At 42.7% G+C, this 20,713-nt stretch overlaps 1 protein-coding gene across 17 annotated transcripts in view; it reads right to left on the minus strand.

Moving 5' to 3' along the window:
- Positions 1-20,713, minus strand: part of syndig1l (synapse differentiation inducing 1-like) — a 211,167-nt gene that overhangs the window by 25,064 nt on the left and 165,390 nt on the right. For 16 of the 17 annotated variants that reach the window (XM_010887484.5, XM_010887483.5, XM_034289958.1 and 13 more), the window contains one exon: positions 13,560-14,180. In XM_010887484.5, coding sequence (XP_010885786.2) covers positions 13,560-14,078 — 519 coding nt within the window. In that variant the 5' untranslated portion in view covers positions 14,079-14,180. Of the gene's footprint in view, positions 1-13,559; positions 14,181-18,240; positions 18,338-20,713 lie in introns of those variants that run through there. The other variant, XM_010887491.5, reaches the window with a different exon arrangement.

Genomic DNA, 20,713 nt, shown 5'->3' on the forward strand with positions numbered 1-20,713 from the left:
TAGTTTTCTTTAAGAAGCCCTCCTGTTCTCCACTCATTACCTGTATTAACTGCACCTGTTAGAACTTGTTACCTGTAATAAAGACACCTGTCCACACACTCAATCAAACAGACTCCAACCTCTCCTCAATGGCCAGGACCAGAGAGCTGTGTAAAGACATCAGGGATAAAATTGTAGACCTGCACAAGGCTGGGATGGGCTAAAGAACAATAGGCAAGCAGCTTGGTGAGAAGGCAACAACTGTTGGTGCAATTATTAGAAAATGGAAGAAGTTCAAGATGACGGTCAATCTACCTCGGTCTGGGGCTCCATGCAAGAGCTCACCTCGTGGGGCATCAATGATCATGAAGAAGGTGAGGGATCAGCCCAGAACTACACGGCAGGATCTGGTCCATGACCTGAAGAGAGCTGAGTCTCAAAGAAAACCATTAGTAACACATTACGCCGCCATGGATTAAAATCCTGCACCACACGCAAGGTCCCCCTGCTCAAGCCAGCTCATGTCCAGGCCCATCTGAAGTTTGCTAATGACCATCTCGATGATCCAGATGAGGAATGGGAGAAGGTCATGTGGTCTGATGAGACAAAAATATAGCTTTTTGGTCTAAACTCCACTCGCCGTGTTTGGAGGAAGAAGAAGGATGAGTACAACCCCAAGAACACCATCCCAACCGTGAAGCATAGAGGTGGAAACATCATTCTTTGGGTAGGCTTTTCTGCAAAGGGGACAGGAGGACTGCACCGTATTGAGGGGAGGATGGATGGGGCCATGTATCGCGAGATCTTGACCAACAACCTCCTTCCCTCCGTAAGAGCATTGAAGATGGGTCGTGATTGGGTCTTCCAGCATGACAACGACCCGAAACATACAGCCAGGGCAACTACGGAGTGGCTCCGTAAGAAGCATCTCAAGTTCCTGGAGTGGCCTAGCCAGTCTCCAGACCTGAACCCAATAAAAAAACTTTGGAGGGAGCTGAAAGTCCGTATTGCCCAGCGACAGCCCCGAAACCTGATGGATCTGGAGAAGGTCTGTATGGAGGAGAGGGCCAAAATCCCTGCTGCAGTGTGTGCAAAACCTGGGTCAAGAACTACAGAAAACGTATGATCTCTGTAATTGCAAACAAAGGTTTCCTGTACCAAATATTAAGGTTCTGCTTTTCTGATGTATCAAATACTTATTTCATGCAATAAAATGCAAATTAATTACTTAAAAATCATACAATGTGGACATAAAAATTACAGACTTCTACATGCTTTGTAAGTGGGAAAACCTGCAAAATCGGCAGTGTATCAAATACTTGTTCTCCCCGCTGTATATCAAATACTTTTTCTCCCCACTGTACTTCTCCTTCCATCTTGTTGGAGGGCTACAGCCCCTTGATATATCCAGTAGTAGACCCCCCCGTCTCAGTTCCAAGGTGTTACGCTGCTATATTATTGTGCTGGGGGATATGAGGAATGTACTACTAACTTTCTCAGTCTCCTCCAGTTTTTAAATTTTAGGAGGGAGATGAGGTCCTGGTCCACACCTGCGGATTACCTGGTTTGGGGGGCCCGTTGCTGTCCCTGTCCTTGTCCACCTGGTCATACTTCTGACCTAGTCTAAAATCAAATAGACTCTGGATTTAGCCCAGAGAAATGTATTTATTATTCCAATTGGACTCTTAATATATCACCGGCACAGCCAGAAGAGGACTGGTTACCCCTCTGAGCCTGGGTCCTCTCTAGGTTTCTTCCTAAAATTCGACCTTCTTAGGGAGTTTTTCCTAGCCACTTAAATTCAAGACTACTGTTGTTTGCTCCTTGGGGTTTAAGGCCGGGTGTCTCTGTAAAGCACTTTGTGACAACTGCTGTTGTAAAAAGGGCTTTATAAATAAATTTGATTGATTGAGTAGTACTGGCACATAAAAATATTAATATACAGCTCCGGAAGAAATTAGGAGACAACTGTAACTTTTTCTTTCCTTTCCAAAAAAGTCGAAAAGGAAGGTTTTGAATGAGGAACAGAAGGGTTAAAATTAAGAGACCACTGCAAATTGAACGCTTCTGTTCTTCACTCAAAACTTTCCTTTTCTGCTTTTTTGGGAAGGAAAGAAAAGGGTGCAGTGGTCTCTTAATTTTTTCCAGAGCTGTGTATTATTATTGTGTCAAATGATGTCCCATTTTTACCTGCAGAGTGTGCAGTGGAGGCAACACCCTTTAAGAATATTGCGATACCAAGATGCTTGTAGCCTTTCTTCACCTTAAGCTTCTCTCCAGGAGTCTACTGGTTTGGCTAATGCCAATGACTCTGCCACCTCTCAATCGCAGTCAACAGACTCAGCAATTAGGGTTCACAGAGGACTGTCTAGTCTGGTTTGAATGTGTCAGATCTGATGCTTGCTGTCTACAGCTCTGGCGGTGCCTATGGGTGGTCCTGGAAATGGGATTGCTGGGAAGGGAACAGGAGCATCAGTACGGTACAGGCCGACAGACAGCAGGGGTGGACGTAGTCAAATTAAATGACTGGCCAGTCCCAACAGAGTATTAAAGCACTCAATCATTCTAACTTTGTCAGCGGTAACAGTGTTTTCAAATGTTAGTGATGTAGTCAGCTGAGACGAGGCATTTTTATTCTCCATAGATTCTACAGTGGCCCAAAACTTTTTGTGTTTGAGCTACTGGCGGCAAATTGTTTTTGTACAAACATGCCTTTGCTTTCCAAATTGACTGAGTGTACTGGATCCTATAGGTTCCCTGAAGAGTTGCCACTATTGAAGCTCTGACTGGCAAAACGTGAACTATACATTTGAGATCCTACGGAAAAGCTAAAGACATGCGTTTGAAAGGCGATCTTAAAACCTAACGAATCCACTGGGATGTTTTGCAATAAGACAGGACTGTAGATAGAGTTCAAACTTAGGAACAAAGATCAGCAGACTCTGGGTAAATAAAGACATATGCCGCATATAGCATCCAAATACGTTCAATTGTACATCAAGCATACTGAAGGATATAGGAATGATTATTTATATTACATTTAAGTAAAATATATTCTTACTGGTTATTGGTTTCTGTACTACAGCTCTAACAAATATTCCATCCACTGACAGAGTATTATGACCTTTGCTGTTTCGACAGCAACTAATGAAAAATCTAATGGAATTTGATCTTGAACATGGCCTTACCCAATTATAACCAGTTATAACCAGTTATAACCATAGGCCAGTTCATTAGGTGATCTATCTCTGCAGGTGATCTGTCTCCTCTCATGTTTAATAATTGTCACAGGTCCCACTCCACCACGTAATGAAAGAATAATAATAATTTCACCCACCGGTACAGAGTATGCGGCTGTGTGGATCCAGAGTATGTCTGAGTCTCTGATTACACTTTTTTTGCAATAAACCGTGAGAGGGTGAGGTTTACGGCCAATATACCACGGCTAAGAGCTGTTCTTAAGCCCAGTGGCATTCAAAGTGCCAGGACACCTCGCTTAGCTGGCCATATACTATTAACCCAGGAGAATATAAACTGGATACTGATGCAATTAGAGCAGTAAAAAAGTGTTGTGATGTCATACCTGTGGTCTACAGTCTCATATACCCAGGCTATCAGCCAATTTGCATTCAGGATTCAAAACAGACAGTTTCTAAATATATTTAGATTATGATAAGTGGTTGAACCTGACAAAGAAATAAATCTGTTTAAATTTAAACATGGTTTTGCTGCTTTAAAAAAAAAGATTTATTCAATTAAGGTTGAGTACCTAGAGAGATTCTGTATATTTCTCTCTCAACCATCACATTTCAATGTCCTGATGTCCCAATTATATTCCATTTATTTACAGATCAGGTCTGGGAAATGTTCCCTGACATAGAGGGAAAAAACTCACTGTGAATGTATCCCCTCAACAAACTAGCCTTGTTTTTTGTTGTTATTTTTTCTCCAATTCTGATCCGAAGAAATATTGGTGAAGAAAACACAATGTAGCCCTATTATTTTTCCACTTTATTGTTGGTTTTATGACCTGCAAAATATAAATTGACTAATATGAAAAATATTTATTTCCTATCCACTGCCACTAATAATCCAGTAAACACATATAAGATCAGGTGTTTTGCGAAAAATGGAGCACCTATTAATTTGTTTCCTGCTCTTTCAGTTGACAGATGCGGAACTAGTCTGTTGCACTGGTTGTGATAAAACACTGTATGACGAAGGCAACAACACAGAATATTGTCCTAAATATTGGCTTTTCATACAGAGCATTCCAGTACAATAAGATTCATCCACCTGCTTGTTAAAACAATATAATACAATAATATCTCAAATGGGTGTGAGATACAATAGTATTCAAATCAGCTACATGGGCAGGACTTCCTGCCCAAATAACCAATATGTCCTATGAAGGGGAGCTGCCTCTTTGATTGGTCAGACACCACACTTCCTCCTTCCCACCTGAGCACCTGTGTCACTCTGCAATGGTTTGTCAAAGCAGTGTGGCACGTTGACTCTGTAGGCTAGATTGTGCTAAAATCAATGGTATAGACCAGGGACTTGATTCCTTTAAGTCTGCATTGCGGTATTTAGACAATAAATCGATTTGAAAAGTTTAAAGTAACTGACAGATTGGAACTGTAACAAGCAACAGGACCAAATCCCTTACACTGCATTTGTTCACTGGTTAGATATAGAAGTGTGAGATATAGAAGTGCTGTAACAAGCAACAGGACCAAATCCCTTACACTGCATTTGTTCACTGGTTAGATCTAGAAGTGTGAGATATAGAAGTGCTGTAACAAGCAACAGGACCAAATCCCTAACACTGCATTTGTTCACTGGTTAGATATGGAATTGTGGGGATGACTTGTGTAAATAACTACACTGTAAATATTATCGCTATGGCTAGTTTAAATAAATCTTTTTTTTTTCATTATCGTTGCCTAAATTAACTGACACTAAGGTTTACAGGAAGTACCCTTATAGAAGTCGATTGAGAATGTGTGTTTGTAATAATAAATCAGGTGTTTCACTGTACATCATGAAGTAGGCCTACTTACACACCAGGCTATAGGGTGAGCTTTTAACTAAGTAATTATTATTTATTGAGGATGAGTGCGTCAATGCTGGCCAAGACACATTTCTGCTGACCCACCCATTAACATAATTATGGCTATTAGTGATGCGACAAACAATGTAATGCTACAGTCATTAAGAAGGAAAATACATTATTAGTAAAGTGATAACTGACATTTTAGTTCTGCCACTGTCTGGGGTGGGAGTGGGGGGGGGTTATTCTGGTTTAAGTCGACAACAAAACTAAATACAATCAGTTAAGATCCTTGACTGATGCACAATGATATCCTGAAGGTGCTTGAATGTGTCATGATAATGTCTGCATGGCCCCTGTATTATTCACAGCTTAAAGGGGCTCTGAGTAAAATACCTACCTCATTTGCAAAACTAAATGTAAACAATAACACGACTTGTATCCTCGTCTGTCCTTAACGAACAAGACTGTAATAGTATTAACTAGTCCATGGTGGTTTAGGGTGGGGGGATAGTACTGACTGGTATTGTACTAGTTAGTCCAGGGTGGTTTAGGGTGCGGGGATAGTACTGACTGGTATTGTACTAGTTAGTCCAGGGTGGTTTAGTGTCCGGGGATCGTACTGACTGGTATTGTACTAGTTAGTCCAGGATGGTTTAGGGTTGGTGGGGATAGTACTGACTGGTATTGTACTAGTTAGTCCAGGGTGGTTTAGTGTCCGGGGATCGTACTGACTGGTATTGTACTAGTTAGTCCAGGGTGGTTTAGGGTCTGGGGATAGTACTGACGGGTATTGTACTAGTTAGTCCAGGGTGGTTTAGGGTGCGGGGATAGTACTGACTGGTATAGTACTAGTTAGTCCAGGGTGGTTTAGTGTGCGGGGATCGTACTGATTGGTATTGTACTAGTTAGTCCAGGGTGGTTTAGTGTGCGGGGATCGTACTGACTGGTATAGTACTAGTTAGTTCAGGGTGGTTTAGGGTGTGTGGATAGTACTGACTGGTATAGTACTAGTTAGTTCAGGGTGGTTTAGGGTGTGTGGATAGTACTGACTGGTATAGTACTAGTTAGTCCAGGGTGGTTTAGGGTCTGGGGATAGTACTGACTGGTATATTACTAGTTAGTCCAGGGTGGTTTAGGGTTGGTGGGGATAGTACTGACTGGTATAGTACTAGTTAGTTCAGGGTGGTTTAGGGTGCGGGGATAGTACTGACTGGTATAGTACTAGTTAGTTCAGGGTGGTTTAGGGTGTGGGGATCGTACTCTAAGGTTTATATAGAGATAATGAGGAGACTACTAGTTGGTGCAAACCATAAGTTTAAATGTGGAATATCTCAGGCACTCTGGGTAATTTCGCAGAAAAATGTATCGGAAACATTTACTGAAGATGTCTTCTAGTCATTTGTACTTTGATTCATGATAGAAGTACATTAAAAATCCTACATTACGGACACTATCTTCAGACTTTTCGGTCACTGATTGTAAACGTGGCACTGATCAAGCCTTAACAAGTCCTGGAAAATGTTCATTGTATGTGATGATATGTGTCCTGTGTCACCAAATCCACTCGAAATCTTGGAATTTCATGACGTACAGAGATCTTGGAAATTCATAACTTACTGAAGTGCACAGGCTGTTACCGGCCTTTACAGTTTGACTTTTCCTTCAAAGTTGTCCGAATGCATCTTTAAAATTGGCCCACACGGTAGATTTATATATAAAATAAACAGTATGAGGAAACACAGCCAATGGCTTCACAAACATGTGGATCCTTGAAAGAATATTTGAAAACCACTGTTACAATCTTCTCTGGGGGTCAGAAGAAGAACCTACAAAAGGAAATACATCCCAAGCTGGATATTTCCTTTCTAATTTTCCTTTTAGGAACTTTATTCTCTCTCTCCACTGCAACTTTTCCGGAGGTCAAGAGAAAGTAGAAGACTGTGTTCTTTCAAGACACTTTATCTTGTATTTGGGTGGAAAGTCTGTTGAATTTGTTTTCTCCCAAAGGCTATTGTATACTTTCCAAAATAGACACTGTTTTCTCTGTAAATTATTACGGTTTTGTTTATTTACTCTCAATTTACAATAATTAATTAACAACTACAGAGGATGTACAATGGTTCTTCAAATTGAAAATGTGGGGGAACCCCTAAAAACCTTATGAACGGTTCCCCAAGAAACCTATAGAAAAACCCTCTGGGGACCGTTTAGAGGTCTCATCATCAAAAGATTATTTGAGAAAACATTTAAAGGATTTCTTTCAAATATCTATTTACATTTTCCCTTTGAAGACCTTTTAGGTGTTTCCACACCGTTTCAATAAAGAACCTTGAATCTTCTGAAACCCTTTTCTTGTTAAGGGTGTAAGAAAATTAACAATTGTAGATTTGTAATTCCTATTTAATTGCACACCTGACTCTTCATTCATGCCTCCAGCAAGGGAAGAAGGTTTGCCGGCCTAGTGATTGTTAAGTCCTCCTGTTTTCATTTCACGGCAATGTTTTAAATAATACCACAGGGGAGAAAGGCTACTGTTTGAGACAGTCCTTCTCTTCCTCACAAAGAAACTTTCCACCTCCTTTATTCTGCAGCGTAACAGCTATGCTACACAAAAATGCTTACACGCACACACACACACACACACACACGCACACACACACGCACACGCTACAGCGAGCTGCTGTATGTTGTTCACCAGTGGATTAATGAAGAACCAGGAGTCTGGCAGGGTGTAGATAGATACAGCCTCGCTTTCTCTCCCTACGTCTTTCAGGAGATTTATATTAAAATCCTGAGGAAAGGAAAGAAGCACTGTGTGTGTGTGTGTTTCAATAGCAAACTCTGACAGGTTGTTTCATCTGAGCTGGGGGGCAGGTGAAGCTAATGTAGGCTCCAAAGTGCTTTAAAGTGCTTCAAAGACTCTCTGTCTTCCTTTGTCTCCTCCTCTATATCTCCTTTCACTCACTTTCTCACAATCTCTCTCTCTCTCTCTCTCTCTCTCTATCTCTCCCTCCCTCTCTCTCTCTCTCTCTCTCTCTCTCCCTCCCTCTCTCTCTCTCTCCCTCCCTCTCTCCCTCCCTCCCTCCCTCTCTCTCTCTCTCTCCCTCCCTCCCTCCCTCCCTCCCTCCCTCCCTCCCTCCCTCCCTCCCTCCCTCCCTCCCTCCCTCCCTCTCTCTTTGTCCCTCACTCACTGTTGAAGATCACAGTTAGGCCAACTTGAGCTGGAAGATGACAAACTCCAAACAACCAAATGAGGAAATGTTTGTGTTTGCACATTAATGCTTTTGATAGCTGTATGAGAGCACGCGGGAAGGTTTGTGTGAAGCATGGAGGACACGTTTGAGGTTTGCATCTACTGTTGACATTTGCAGGGAGCAAAGTTTATATATATATATATATATATATATATATATATATATATATATATATATATACACATTTTTGAAAAGCAGAGCATTTGAAACTAAAATCTCTGTTCTGTGTAGAGTTTATTGGGCATTATCTAATAGTATCAGGCTAGCTACCCTCAATATATATATATAATAATATAATAGTATCTGACTAGCTACCCTCAATATATATATATAATAATCTAATAGTATCAGGCTAGCTACCCTCAATATATATATATATATATATATAATAATCTAATAGTATCAGACTAGCTACCCTCAATATATATATATATATAATAATCTAATAGTATCAGGCTAGCTACCCTCAATATATATATATATATATATATATATATATATATATATATATATAATATAATAGTATCAGACTATCCGCCCTCAATATTGAGCATTGTGTCCTCTTACTAATTCAGGAGGAACAGACAGGAAGATATATACAGACAATAAACTTGAGAGAAGAGAGGACATTGAAATGCAACCGACCGTCCTGCTCAGAGCTAAAGCCAAATTGTCTCAGTGATTATAACTGGCCCAGAACGATTGGTTTGTCATTTACTTACTGCTAAATGAGAAATAGAAGGGATATCCCTGAAAGATGTCTCGCCGCTGTAATGTAAAGTGGGGTCTCAGAAAGGGAATGAAATGAAATGTGTGCAGTGGGGTGAAGAACAACCACATTTAGATTATTTAAAGATGTAAGGCCTAGTCACATCTCTTTAGATTTAAACTGAAGGGATAACGCTAGCATTTCTTCCCCTTTCCAAGCTCGTTCTGATCAACACAGCCCAACCAGAAAACTATTAGTTTCTAATCTGTTTCCAAATGGATTTCTGCGGTTGTGTTCCAAATGGCACCCCTGATCTCCTACATATTGTCCTACTTCTGGTCCACATTAGTGCGCCTTGTAGGGGAAAGGGCGCCATTTAGAACACGGGCGGTATTGATCTTGAACCTAGCCTGGTGAAGTCTATTGAAATACGTCTGTGTGTCTGTGTTTTAGAAAATGTCGGGTGCAAAAGGTGGGACATTGGAAGCAGAACCATTTTCATGAAAAGATCACTGCATTCCCAGAACATTCAGTATAAGACATTTCCATCTAAAATATGGAAATCTGAAATCTGCCTATAAATGCTAATTCAATGCATTTGAAATGGTGTGGCAGATGGCAGACAAATACTACTTCCCTTCCCTAGCCTCCACACATCGACTGAAAGGGAAAAAGAAAAAACATCTGACATACATCTGCCAATGATCTGAATGTTTCATCTAGGTCAGACATGAATGAAGACCACAGCATGTGACTTTCCCATCCGAACACTGCAACTCACACTGCGTTCCTGTACGTTGGACCACATATTCAGATGGATGAAAAAACAGAAGACTGGTGGCTGAACCAGTGGCCATATTGGCTGAAGCATATGGAATGCTCAAGATATTCCAGAATTCTACAAGTATTCCTTAGTGTTCCACATTAACATTCTGTTGATCTACCACTATGATGGATGACCCATTCTCATTCTAACACTGTCCAAACCTGCCTGTCTTTGCCATCCTCCATCTGGTCGATGTTTGCTGCTTGGAATAACCCGCCTAAACAAGATTAAGCAGAGGCTAAACTGCCTCCTCATCATCATCATCATCATCATCATAGTTTCCAGAAGAACCACTTTATATTTGTCCTTGTTGAAACAGACACTCATCCCAGGAAGAAGCGTCATTGTGCTCTGATGAGGACACTTCATCTGAGCAATTTGGATTTGGGCGAGTTAGTCATTTGCCTGAATGGAAGAGAGTTAGTCATTTGCCAGAATGTAAGAGAGTGAGTCATTTGCCGGAATGGAAGAGCATATTGTTTATTTATACGCTCACCATCACACATCTGGAATCGTCGCTTTCACTTTCTCCTCCTTTTCTGCTATATTCTTTTACCGCCTCTCTACCTCTTTCTTTCCATTGGCTTGGTCTTTGTCCATCTCTCTTTCTCACCATCCGTGCCTCCTCTCTCTCCTCCATCCCCGTGTCCATCCCTCCCTCCGTCCACCTTCCCCAGGAGGAAGGTGAAATCTGATGCTGCAGAGAGATTTAAATTGGCGTGTTCTTCATGAGATAAGAAGTCCCGAGCAGTAACGAGCTGCAGAGCAACCAGTAGTCCATGGTTACCAGAAGAGATTGGAGGGAGGAACACAGTGGGAGGCACTGCACACAAACACGCATTCGGTTCCAGAGGTAAACCCGGCTGGCAGCCTCATCCAAGCCCGATTGGAACGGACCACATCTGAGATATGGGATAGAACTCATTCTGAGTATACATAGTGCATCTATGTGCTTATTGAATGGATACTGCTGGGTATCTCCTTCCAGTTGTGTTATTTCTATACTGGTTGAAAATGGCAGATTTGGCCACTGACAAAGCACTTCAATTGGAACACAGTGGTTAGACAGTTGCATGTTGTATGTGACGTCAGAGATCAGGCATCGTATTTTAAAGCGTGTCGATGCTTGAGCCCTGCGCACAATAAGAAGTTGCCCCGAACCTTCCTGCTAACTGGGAAACTTAAGCAAATTTTTTATAAAAAATTAAGGGGGCCTAGTTTATTTTGAAAGATGAGATGTTGAGGATTCTAATAAATACTGCTTTGATGTCATGAAAGCACTATTTAAAAAAACCTGAGTATAAATGTGCCATTCACATTTCCATATCATTAAACATTTACATTACATTTCAGTCTGTTAGCACACGCTTTTATCTAGAGCGACTTACAGTAGTGAACAGCAGTGAATATAGTTGAATCCAAAAGCATTCGTCTCTGTATTCCAGTACTTTGATAAGAAGCAGAATCTACAGAACAAAAGTGTACGGATGGCTGTAGTATGTTTGGTGAGGTGCTGGGTAGCAGTAATATCATTGGTCAAAAGCTTGGTAACTGCAATATCATTGGTTAGCAACTTTATAACTGTAATATCATTGGTCAACAGCTAGGTAGCTGTAATATCATTGGTCAAAAGCTTGGCAGGCTATAATATCATTGGTCAACCGCAAGAGAAACGAGACTAGAAAGTCACGGCCAGAGCATTTTGTTCTTGTACATTTCGTATTCTGTATTTTGTGGATCCCTCAACCTTGAGAGGATAAAGGCACGGAATCTCATTCAATTTCCACACAGGTTTACAACAGGGTTGAAATATTGAGATTTTTTGGAATTGCTAAATGTTGGTTCGAGTTGTCAATTAATAATTTATTTGTGGATGTTAATGTGTGACAAAGGAAGCAATGGAATACCTCAGCATTGTAAGCTTGCTAATGTTTCAGACTTAAACTTTCAGAATCCTTAGTGGTGCCAATAGGTTTTCCCTAATATACAATACATTTCAAGTGTTGTTTAATAAGTGCTAATCTTTATCAAAGGTGCCAATGTACTGTATACACTGCTTCAGTTACTAGCAATATATCAGGTTTTTAAGCATGTAAACTGATTTCCTCTTGTTTATATTATCAAGTGGAATGGATCCAAATGGCCACTTTAGTAGACGGCTGAAGCATGAGATATACCTCATGAAGCAACAGCCAGGCAGCAGTGAGCATACAACAGCGTTCACCAATTGGTCACGCCAGCCCGCGGTTAGCTAATTGGCATGTTGCAGGTACATCCAATTGACAATGTTACAACTAATTTCTCCATCGCCGTTTGATATAAACATCAATTTATTTTACAACTTTTAAATAGCTGCGTTCAGATGACCGCTGGCCAGCATCGACCGGCAACTAGGTTGGGTAGTGCTCATCAAGACTCAAACATTTGTGACCAATAGGTTTCTTCTGGCTAGAAATAACATAGACAAGTGACAAAACACGGCAAGAGATTTGGCTGGAGATACAAATGAATAATGTAACTATTACAGTTTATTTTGAATTTTTATGAAAAATGTCATGTCCAAAATAATTTATACCCCTTGAAACTGTTGCAAATTTCTGAGAAAATGCACGTTTCTATACCATTTACAATGGTCTTGTAATTTCTACCATGAGAGAGCATTCTAATCACCGATAAATTGAGAACAGTTGAACAGCTGAGCAGCAGTTGTTCTCTAGTCAGTTACTACTCAACTGCAAGTCATGGCTAAGAACAGAAATAGTTACGTTATTCATTTGTGTCTCCAGCACAATGTCTTACTGTGTTTTGTCACTTGTTTATGTCATTTCCAGCCAGAAGAAACCTATTGGTCAAATGAAAATTCACTATAGCTCAAAATATGCAATGGGTATGAATACCATTGGGCTTAACTGTACGTCGTACTGTATATGTGGGATCACCAGGCGAGTCAGCGCTGGTCGGGCCCACTCCAGCGAGGGTGATGTAACAGAGCTACTGTAGAATGGAAATCATTTTTTCAGCTTTGACCTTTTATCTAATTCAGGTCTGAGTTGAGTACACCTCCCTGCTGAGGAAAGAGGGAGGATGTCTGAAAGAAGGGAGAAAGAGAGGGGGAGAAAGACAGATATACAGAGGGAGAGGGACAGAGAGAGGGAGAGATATTGAGAGAGAGACAGACAGAGAGGGAGAGAGGGGACAGACAGAGAAGCAGAGAGCCAGACAGAGAGATGGGGAGAGACAGACTGAGGGACAGACAGACAGACGGGTGCCAATCTGAGCCAACTGATCCCTAAGCTGGAAGTCTCCTCGGTCTGCTGTTTATTCAGGTTGTTTATCCAGTTATTCAGGTTAGTTAATTCAAGTGGACTGGAGGGTGCGAAGCAGCAGCCCATTAGACCTTCGCGGGTCAGTGGTCACTGTTCCCTATTCACTTCACTGCTGCCTAGCCGGGTACCAACTTCCAGGCTTTTTCTCCGCTCTGCCACTCGACTCTAATTCAACCAATCCCACTGGTTCCCTGAGCCAGCACACGCGGAAGCCAGTGAGGGCGCGGGCACAGCGTTCTCCCTTTTCACGAAAATCCCGTTATTTCAAAAATCGCCTCAACCGCCATTGCACCTCGAGTAGGTGGCATATCGGGCGGCTGTCCGGTTCGTGCCCCAGCTGACCGAAATCACCGAATCGAGGAAGGGGAAAGAGAAAGGAGGGAGACGACGACTTCCTCCTCCGTCTTACCTCATACTCCACGTACTCCTCTTCCTCCACCTCGTAGGACACCGTCTGTATTTTCACGTTGTCTCCGTCCTCTGGCAGCGTGGCCGGAGGCCCCTCTGTGTTGCCGGGGCCGTCCGCCGCCTCCTTCTCCTTCTTCTCTGTGAAGGTGGTCTCGCAGCACTCGCTCTTATAATCCTTGGCCCTGACCCCACCACTGCCACCCCCGTCCTCCTTGTAGAGGATGAAGTTAGGCCTGTAGAAAGCCTCCACGGCCAGATGGAGGGAGGTGGCGTCCAGGAGCTGCTGAGCTTTTGTTTTGCCGTTGCTGTCGTTTTGCCCTGCGTGGGCCACCGTCCCATTATGGGCGTTGCCGTTGCCGCCGCCGCCTCCTCCTCCTACACCGCCGTTGCCGCCGGTGACAAAGTAGTTGATGATGTTCTCATGGTACTGGTTGTTAGGGAAGTCCCCGCCATAACCGTTGACGACATGCTTGCTGTTCTTGTCCAGGAGCGGGTTCTGAAGCTCGCTCAGGTTCTCCATGGCAACGAGCAGTCAGTAGTTGGAGTTGGGGGGCAGCTTAGAACGGGGGAGGGTTGGGTCTGGTGATGGGGCAGCTACTGGCGGTGTTCAGAGGGACAGGTGCTGAACAGAGAACACAAAACAGGAAGAGGAAGTTAGTAAACTGTGTTAAATACAAATAGTATTTTGTGGCCTTTTCAGTGCAGCAGCGGTATGAACACAACATTACACTAGCCTACGAACAGACCACACTGGATTTCAAACACCAGACGTCTGCATATTCGTGAAGTGTTTGCAATCATGAGATTTTGATAATTATCCCTCCCGTGCATCAAAGTTTGCCATCCTCTCACAACACCTGACTCGCACAAACACAGACACACGCACAAACACGTGCACAAACATGGACTCCCTCACAAACACGGACTCGTGCAAAAACACGGACTCATGAACAAACACGGACTCCCGCACAAACACAGACTCATCCACAAACATCAACGTATGCACAAATACAGACGCACACACACCCACAAAAACATATTTTGGAAGATCTTTGATGCGACATCGCCTAATTACAGGACCACAAGCAGATATGATCTAGTTCCGGACAACATGTTTGTGTAGAGAGTGGCAATTATTTTATACTCAGCAAAACAACCGAGTTTCCCCATTCTGGCGCTGCCTGAAAGAAGCTGAGATGCAGTGTTTGGAGATCTGACATCTCATTTACATGTCTAGTCTATCCAGACAAAAGACTTGTTTTCTCTGGCTGCAAGAGTGAAAACACCATGTGACATAACGGAAGTGAAATAGGGCAATAGTAGAGTTATCTCTGTAGTATTCTCATAAGAACTTACAGCTGTCAACAAGAAAACATACAACAGCTTTTGTAGAACTGAAACAAGAACACTTAAACTTGGTCACAGAAGAAGAAAATAACTTTTTGCTGAAAGCTGCATTCGTAACAAGTCTCATATCTCCCATCTAATGGCTCAAAGGAAGTAGAAACAACATTATGTCATCAATATGTGAAATCTCTTTTTTTTTTTTTTACTTCTATTGTGTGTTGACAATACGGCAGTATAATCTATAACTTTAAGTCTGACAACATATTTAATCGTATCGTTTTGACAATATGGCAGAAGTATCTTTGTTTTATCTGCATCAATACTCCAGAGTGTTCCATTCATAGCTTGTTCTTTTAAAAATAAATTTTGTTTTCAGCACTTTCATTTCCATGAATGATCAAAACCTGCTGCTGGCACAGCTGGTCCTTTGCAGGAGGCACAGTACGCTGAGCAATACAGCATGCTCACCATCATATCGTCATGATCATGTCGCAATACATCAATCAGGACCACGCGGTTATACATCAGCCACGATCACACTGCTGTACGTCAATCATGATCATATGGAAATACATCCGTCGCTACCATATCATTACTACAGTATAACAAATAAAACCTGGCAGCGTACACATTTTGTTAGTCTTGCAAAGCCTGTAAAAGCAGGGACGACATTTTGGGAATTTGCTCAGTCGATTAGAATGAGGTACCTAGCTATTGCCATAATATTGTATTTTGTGCCCCCTGGCCATTGCCAGCCCAAGTGGAAGTGTGGGTCCGTGAGGGTTACGGTTTGGGAACGGTTATGAATGTTTTATCAGGGGAGCTTAGACTTGGAGTGTGCGATTGTATTTTATTTGCTATAGCCTATAGCGTCCTCTCTGTTGGCAACTCCTCTAACTTCTTGGTTTATGTTTAGGGGGGGGGGGGGGCAACTAATACCTCTTACTCCAAGTCGTTTTACAACTATAAAACAAAAACAACACAATTTATCATCAACTAGGCTACTGCCGCCGTGCACTGAATCTGTCAACAGCAGTGGTCGGGCAGCGTAATCCGCTGCCTTTCTCACCGCAGGTTGCTGGAGGGACTCCCCTGTGGGTCTCTCAGGTTTAGTTGGTTAACGCAAAAATAGGTCAGTATTTGACGTTTTAAGGACTTAAATGTCTGCTCTGTAAATTCTGTGAGCCCATATAGACACACACACACACACACACACACACACACACACAAAGCTCATCAACAGATTAAACTTGACCGCACCATTAGATCCCATGATCCACATTATCCTTGGAATGACCATGGCTCTTCCCGAACTCGTACACAGTGTGCTGTACTGTCTATGTCTCTGGGGAGCAACTGATGTGGGAACGCTCCCTCTGTAATATCTGTGTGTTCTACCTCTGGTAAACTTAATGTGATTAACCTGCGATTAGAATACCGTGTGTGTGTCTATGGCTGTAACGGTGAGCCTTCCATTTCTTAGCTTTGATTTGATTGACCTGATGAAATGTAATCTGAGATTAGAATAAAACAAAACATGCAATCAGATAAAATGGCAGATTATTTCCAGGGTGCTTCCTCGCAGTCTGACATTTTAACAAATGAAAAACAGGCTATTCCCCATCACGGGAATGGCACGAGTGTGCAAAGATGTCATCAAGGCAGTGTCCAAACTTTTGACTGGTACTGTACATTTCAAGCATAAGATTCTCATTAACTTGTTGAATTTAATTCACATGTGTTGGAATATGAGACGCATCAATTCAACCAGTTTGAATAGAGAAAAGGACTCATTCTCCTATTTTGTTTCAATGTGTATACCGCAATGAGCATGGAGAAAATAAAGAGAACCAGAGAATTGTCTTAGGTTAAACACAAGTACTGTAGTCAGGCACGGGAAATCTCAAGGCTACACATCCATCCCTGGAGACCTTGATGCTCCTGTTTCCGTACGTAATTTTATCAAGCCGTTTAAGTTCCACGCCACTGTAGTCAACCTTCCTGGAAGTGGCTGCGAGAGAAAACGTGATGGAAGAGCGTAGCAAAGGACTAGCTGAATGGTGGAGGAAGCACCGTGACCTTCAGACACCAGAGACGACGGTTTAAACTGGCACCATCCACTGTTGTCTCAGTGAAAGTAGATTATTTGGTAGGAGACCCCACTGCTGAGACAGATGTGGAATCTGAGCATTAATAATTACAATGTGGATGTACGTTTCATTGGAAGTGAATGTGCCTAGATAATGAGAACAACAGAAACCTCTCTGTTTAGATTTTCTCTCTGTAGGCTGCGCTCTGATAACCACAGTTATGTTTACATTGACCACTGTCTTGGAAACCTGATCTTTGCTAGGTAGACACGCCCTTCAATGTATATATCAACTTGTAACCATCATTACAGTGAGAAGAGATCGCATAAGATAATGCTGCAATAAATTATTTAATTACTCTCTCCCTAGACAACCGGGTTTGTGGCTGATTTCTAACACAGACATAACAAAGCCTGCAAATTGCCACAACACACCTGAACATGCCTTAGTCCTCCTGGGACAATCTCCTGTGGACAGATGAGACCAAACTGGAGATACAGTATTGGTAAAGCACACCATCTCTGTATTTACATGAAACGAAATGAAGCATTGAAGGAAACCCTTTCTCACAATGAAATGTGGATGAGGTTCAGAGATGTTTTGGGGTTGATTTGCTGCCTCTGGCTCTGGTTGCCTTGAATGTGTTCGTGGCATCGCGAAATCAGGAGAATACCAAAATATTTTGGAGGGCCATTTTGAGCCCAGTGTCAGAAAGCTGTCAAAGGTCATGGGTCTCCCAGCAGGGCAGTGACCCTAAAGACATTTCCAAAAGCACCCAGGAATGGTTCAAGACAGAATGCTGGATGGTTCTGAAGTGGCCAGCAAAGATTCCAGACCTAAATCCCATTGAAAACCAATGGAGAGATCTGAAATCAGCCTGGGGGGGGGGCACCCATCAAATCCGGGAGAACTACAGCAGTTTGAACAAGACTGGGTCTAATGCCAGTACAGTACAGAGCTGCGGGAACCACATCCATGGCTATAGGTGGCGCTTGGTTGCAGTTATTTTGGCCAAATGGTTGTGCTACAAAATACTGAGTCTAGGGTGTCATTAATTTGCAGCCAGTCACTGTGAAATTAGCAGCTAAGAAGACTGTTTATGTGTCCACTGACCTTCTGAAGCCCTTCCTCCATGTGCTATTCATCATCACGTGATCACACAGGTCCTTGAACCTGGGCTGACTCCTTCCGTACCTCCCTCCCTCGCCACCTCACTCCTCTGTCACCCTCCTTCCACCTCCTCACCTCTCCACACGAAAAAAACAGGCAGTTCCGTGCTCCCAGGGTGGCATTGCTGCTGACAGGGGCACAACATTCTCCTCAGGGGTCTTTGTGGGGCATTGCTGCCACATCCATGCTGCTGTCCCATCCTTCCAGGTCCTGTTAGGACCATCTAGGCTCTGAAAGGAGAACTAGGGCTCAAAGATTTTCCACACTCAGAAAGCAAAAACTAGGCGTGCTCATATCTGTCCTGTTTTATACATGTACATGTATGTGACCAATAAGACTACATAGGTGTAAAAAGGAAATGTTTTGTTGTTAGTTTGGACCACAGCCAGGAATCAGCCTTCACAGAAGGCAACCCTGGAGAAATTATGCGCCTTGCTCAAGAGCTAATTCGACAGATAATCTACGTTGCTGGTATTGTAATCCAGCCCGAAACTTCTAGGCTACTGCCTCCTTCTGTCATGTTATACTGCTAGGCTACTGCCTCCTTCTGTCATGTTATACCGCTAGGCTACTGCCTCCTTCTTTCATGTTATTCCGCTAGGCTACTGCCTACCTATATAATTTTATACCAGTAGGCTACTGCCTCCCTCAATCATGTTATACTGCAAGGCTACTGCCTCCTACTGTCATTTTATACCGCTAAGCTACTGCCTCCCTCTATAATGTAATACGGCTAGGCTACTGCCTCCCTCTATCATGTTATACCGGTAGGCTACTGCCTCCAACTATCATGTTATACCGGTAGTCTACTGCCTCCTTCTGTCATGTTATACCGTTAGGCTACTGCCTCCCTCTGTCATGTTATACCGCTAGGCTACTGCCTCCCTCTGTCATGTTATACCGCTAGGCTACTGCCTCCCTCTGTCATGTTATACCGCTAGGCTACTGCCTCCCTCTGTCATGTTATACCGCTAGGCTACTGCCTCCCTCTGTCATGTTATACCGCTAGGCTACTGCCTCCCTCTGTCATGTTATACCGCTAGGCTACTGCCTCCCTCTGTCATGTTATACCGCTAGGCTACTGCCTCCCTCTGTCATGTTATACCGCTAGGCTACTGCCTCCCTCTGTCATGTTATACCGCTAGGCTACTGCCTCCCTCTGTCATGTTATACCGCTAGGCTACTGCCTCCCTCTGTCATGTTATACCGCTAGGCTACTGCCTCCCTCTGTCATGTTATACCGCTAGGCTACTGCCTCCCTCTGTCATGTTATACCGCTAGGCTACTGCCTCCCTCTGTCATGTTATACCGCTAGGCTACTGTCTCCCTCTGTCATGTTATACCGCTAGGCTACTGCCTCCCTCTGTCATGTTATACCGCTAGGCTACTGCCTCCCTCTGTCACACTTTCTCTGTTTACCTGTTCAGATTCAGTAAAAAGCTTTTACGGTTAGGTTATTTACCTGGTAAAATATTTTTTTGCAATCAAGGTTTCCTTCAGTCCCCCATGGTTGTCTTGAACCCTATGGTCCCCCATGGTTCCCCCATTGTCATCTTTACTACATCTATTGTCCTGTTTACCACATACACTCACCTAAAGGATTATTAGGAACACCATACTAATATTGTGTTTGACCCCCTTTCACCTTCAGAACTGCCTTAATTCTACGTGGCATTGATTCAACAAGGTGCTGAAAGAATTCTTTAGATGTCCCATTTTTGTGAGCTCGTGCAAATTGTAGCCTCTTTTTCCTATTTGTAGTGGAGATGAGTGGTACTCGGTGGGGTCTTCTGCTGTTGTAGCCCATCCGCCTCAAAGTTGTGCGTGTTGTGGCTTCACAAATGCTTTGCTGCATACCTCGGTTGTAACGAGTGGTTATTTCAGTCAAAGTTGCTCTTCTATCAGCTTGAATCAGTTGGCCCATTCTCCTCTGACCTCTAGCATCAACAAGGCATTTTCGCCCACAGGACTGCTGCATACTGGATGTTTTTCCCTTTTCACACCATTCTTTGTAAACCCTAGAAATGGTTGTGCGTGAAAATCCCAGTAACTGTGCAGATTGTGAAATACTCAGACCAGCCCGTCTGGCACCAACAACCATGCCACGCTCAAAATTGCTTAAATTACCTTTCTTTACCATTCTGACATTCAGTTTGGAGTTCAGGAGATTGTCTTGACCAGGACCACACCCCTAAATGCATTGAAGCAACTGCCATGTGATTGGTTGATTAGATAATTGCATTAATGAGAAATTTAACAGGTGTTCCTAATAATCCTTTAGGTGAGTGTATATACCAGGCTCTAGACTTTGTTTGATTATTCCACATATATACCAGACTCTAGACTTTATTCCATTATTCCACATATATACCAGACACTAGACTTTGTTCCATTATTCCACATATATACCAGGCTCTAGACCTTCTTCCATTATTCCACATATATACCAGGCTCTAGACTTTGTACCATTGTTCCACGTACAGTAGATATAAAATGTCTACACACCCGTGTTAAAATGCCAGGTTTTTGTGATGTAAAAGAATGAGAC

This window comes from Esox lucius, chromosome 23, assembly GCF_011004845.1.
Source record: "Esox lucius isolate fEsoLuc1 chromosome 23, fEsoLuc1.pri, whole genome shotgun sequence".
Lineage (NCBI taxonomy): Eukaryota > Metazoa > Chordata > Actinopteri > Esociformes > Esocidae > Esox > Esox lucius.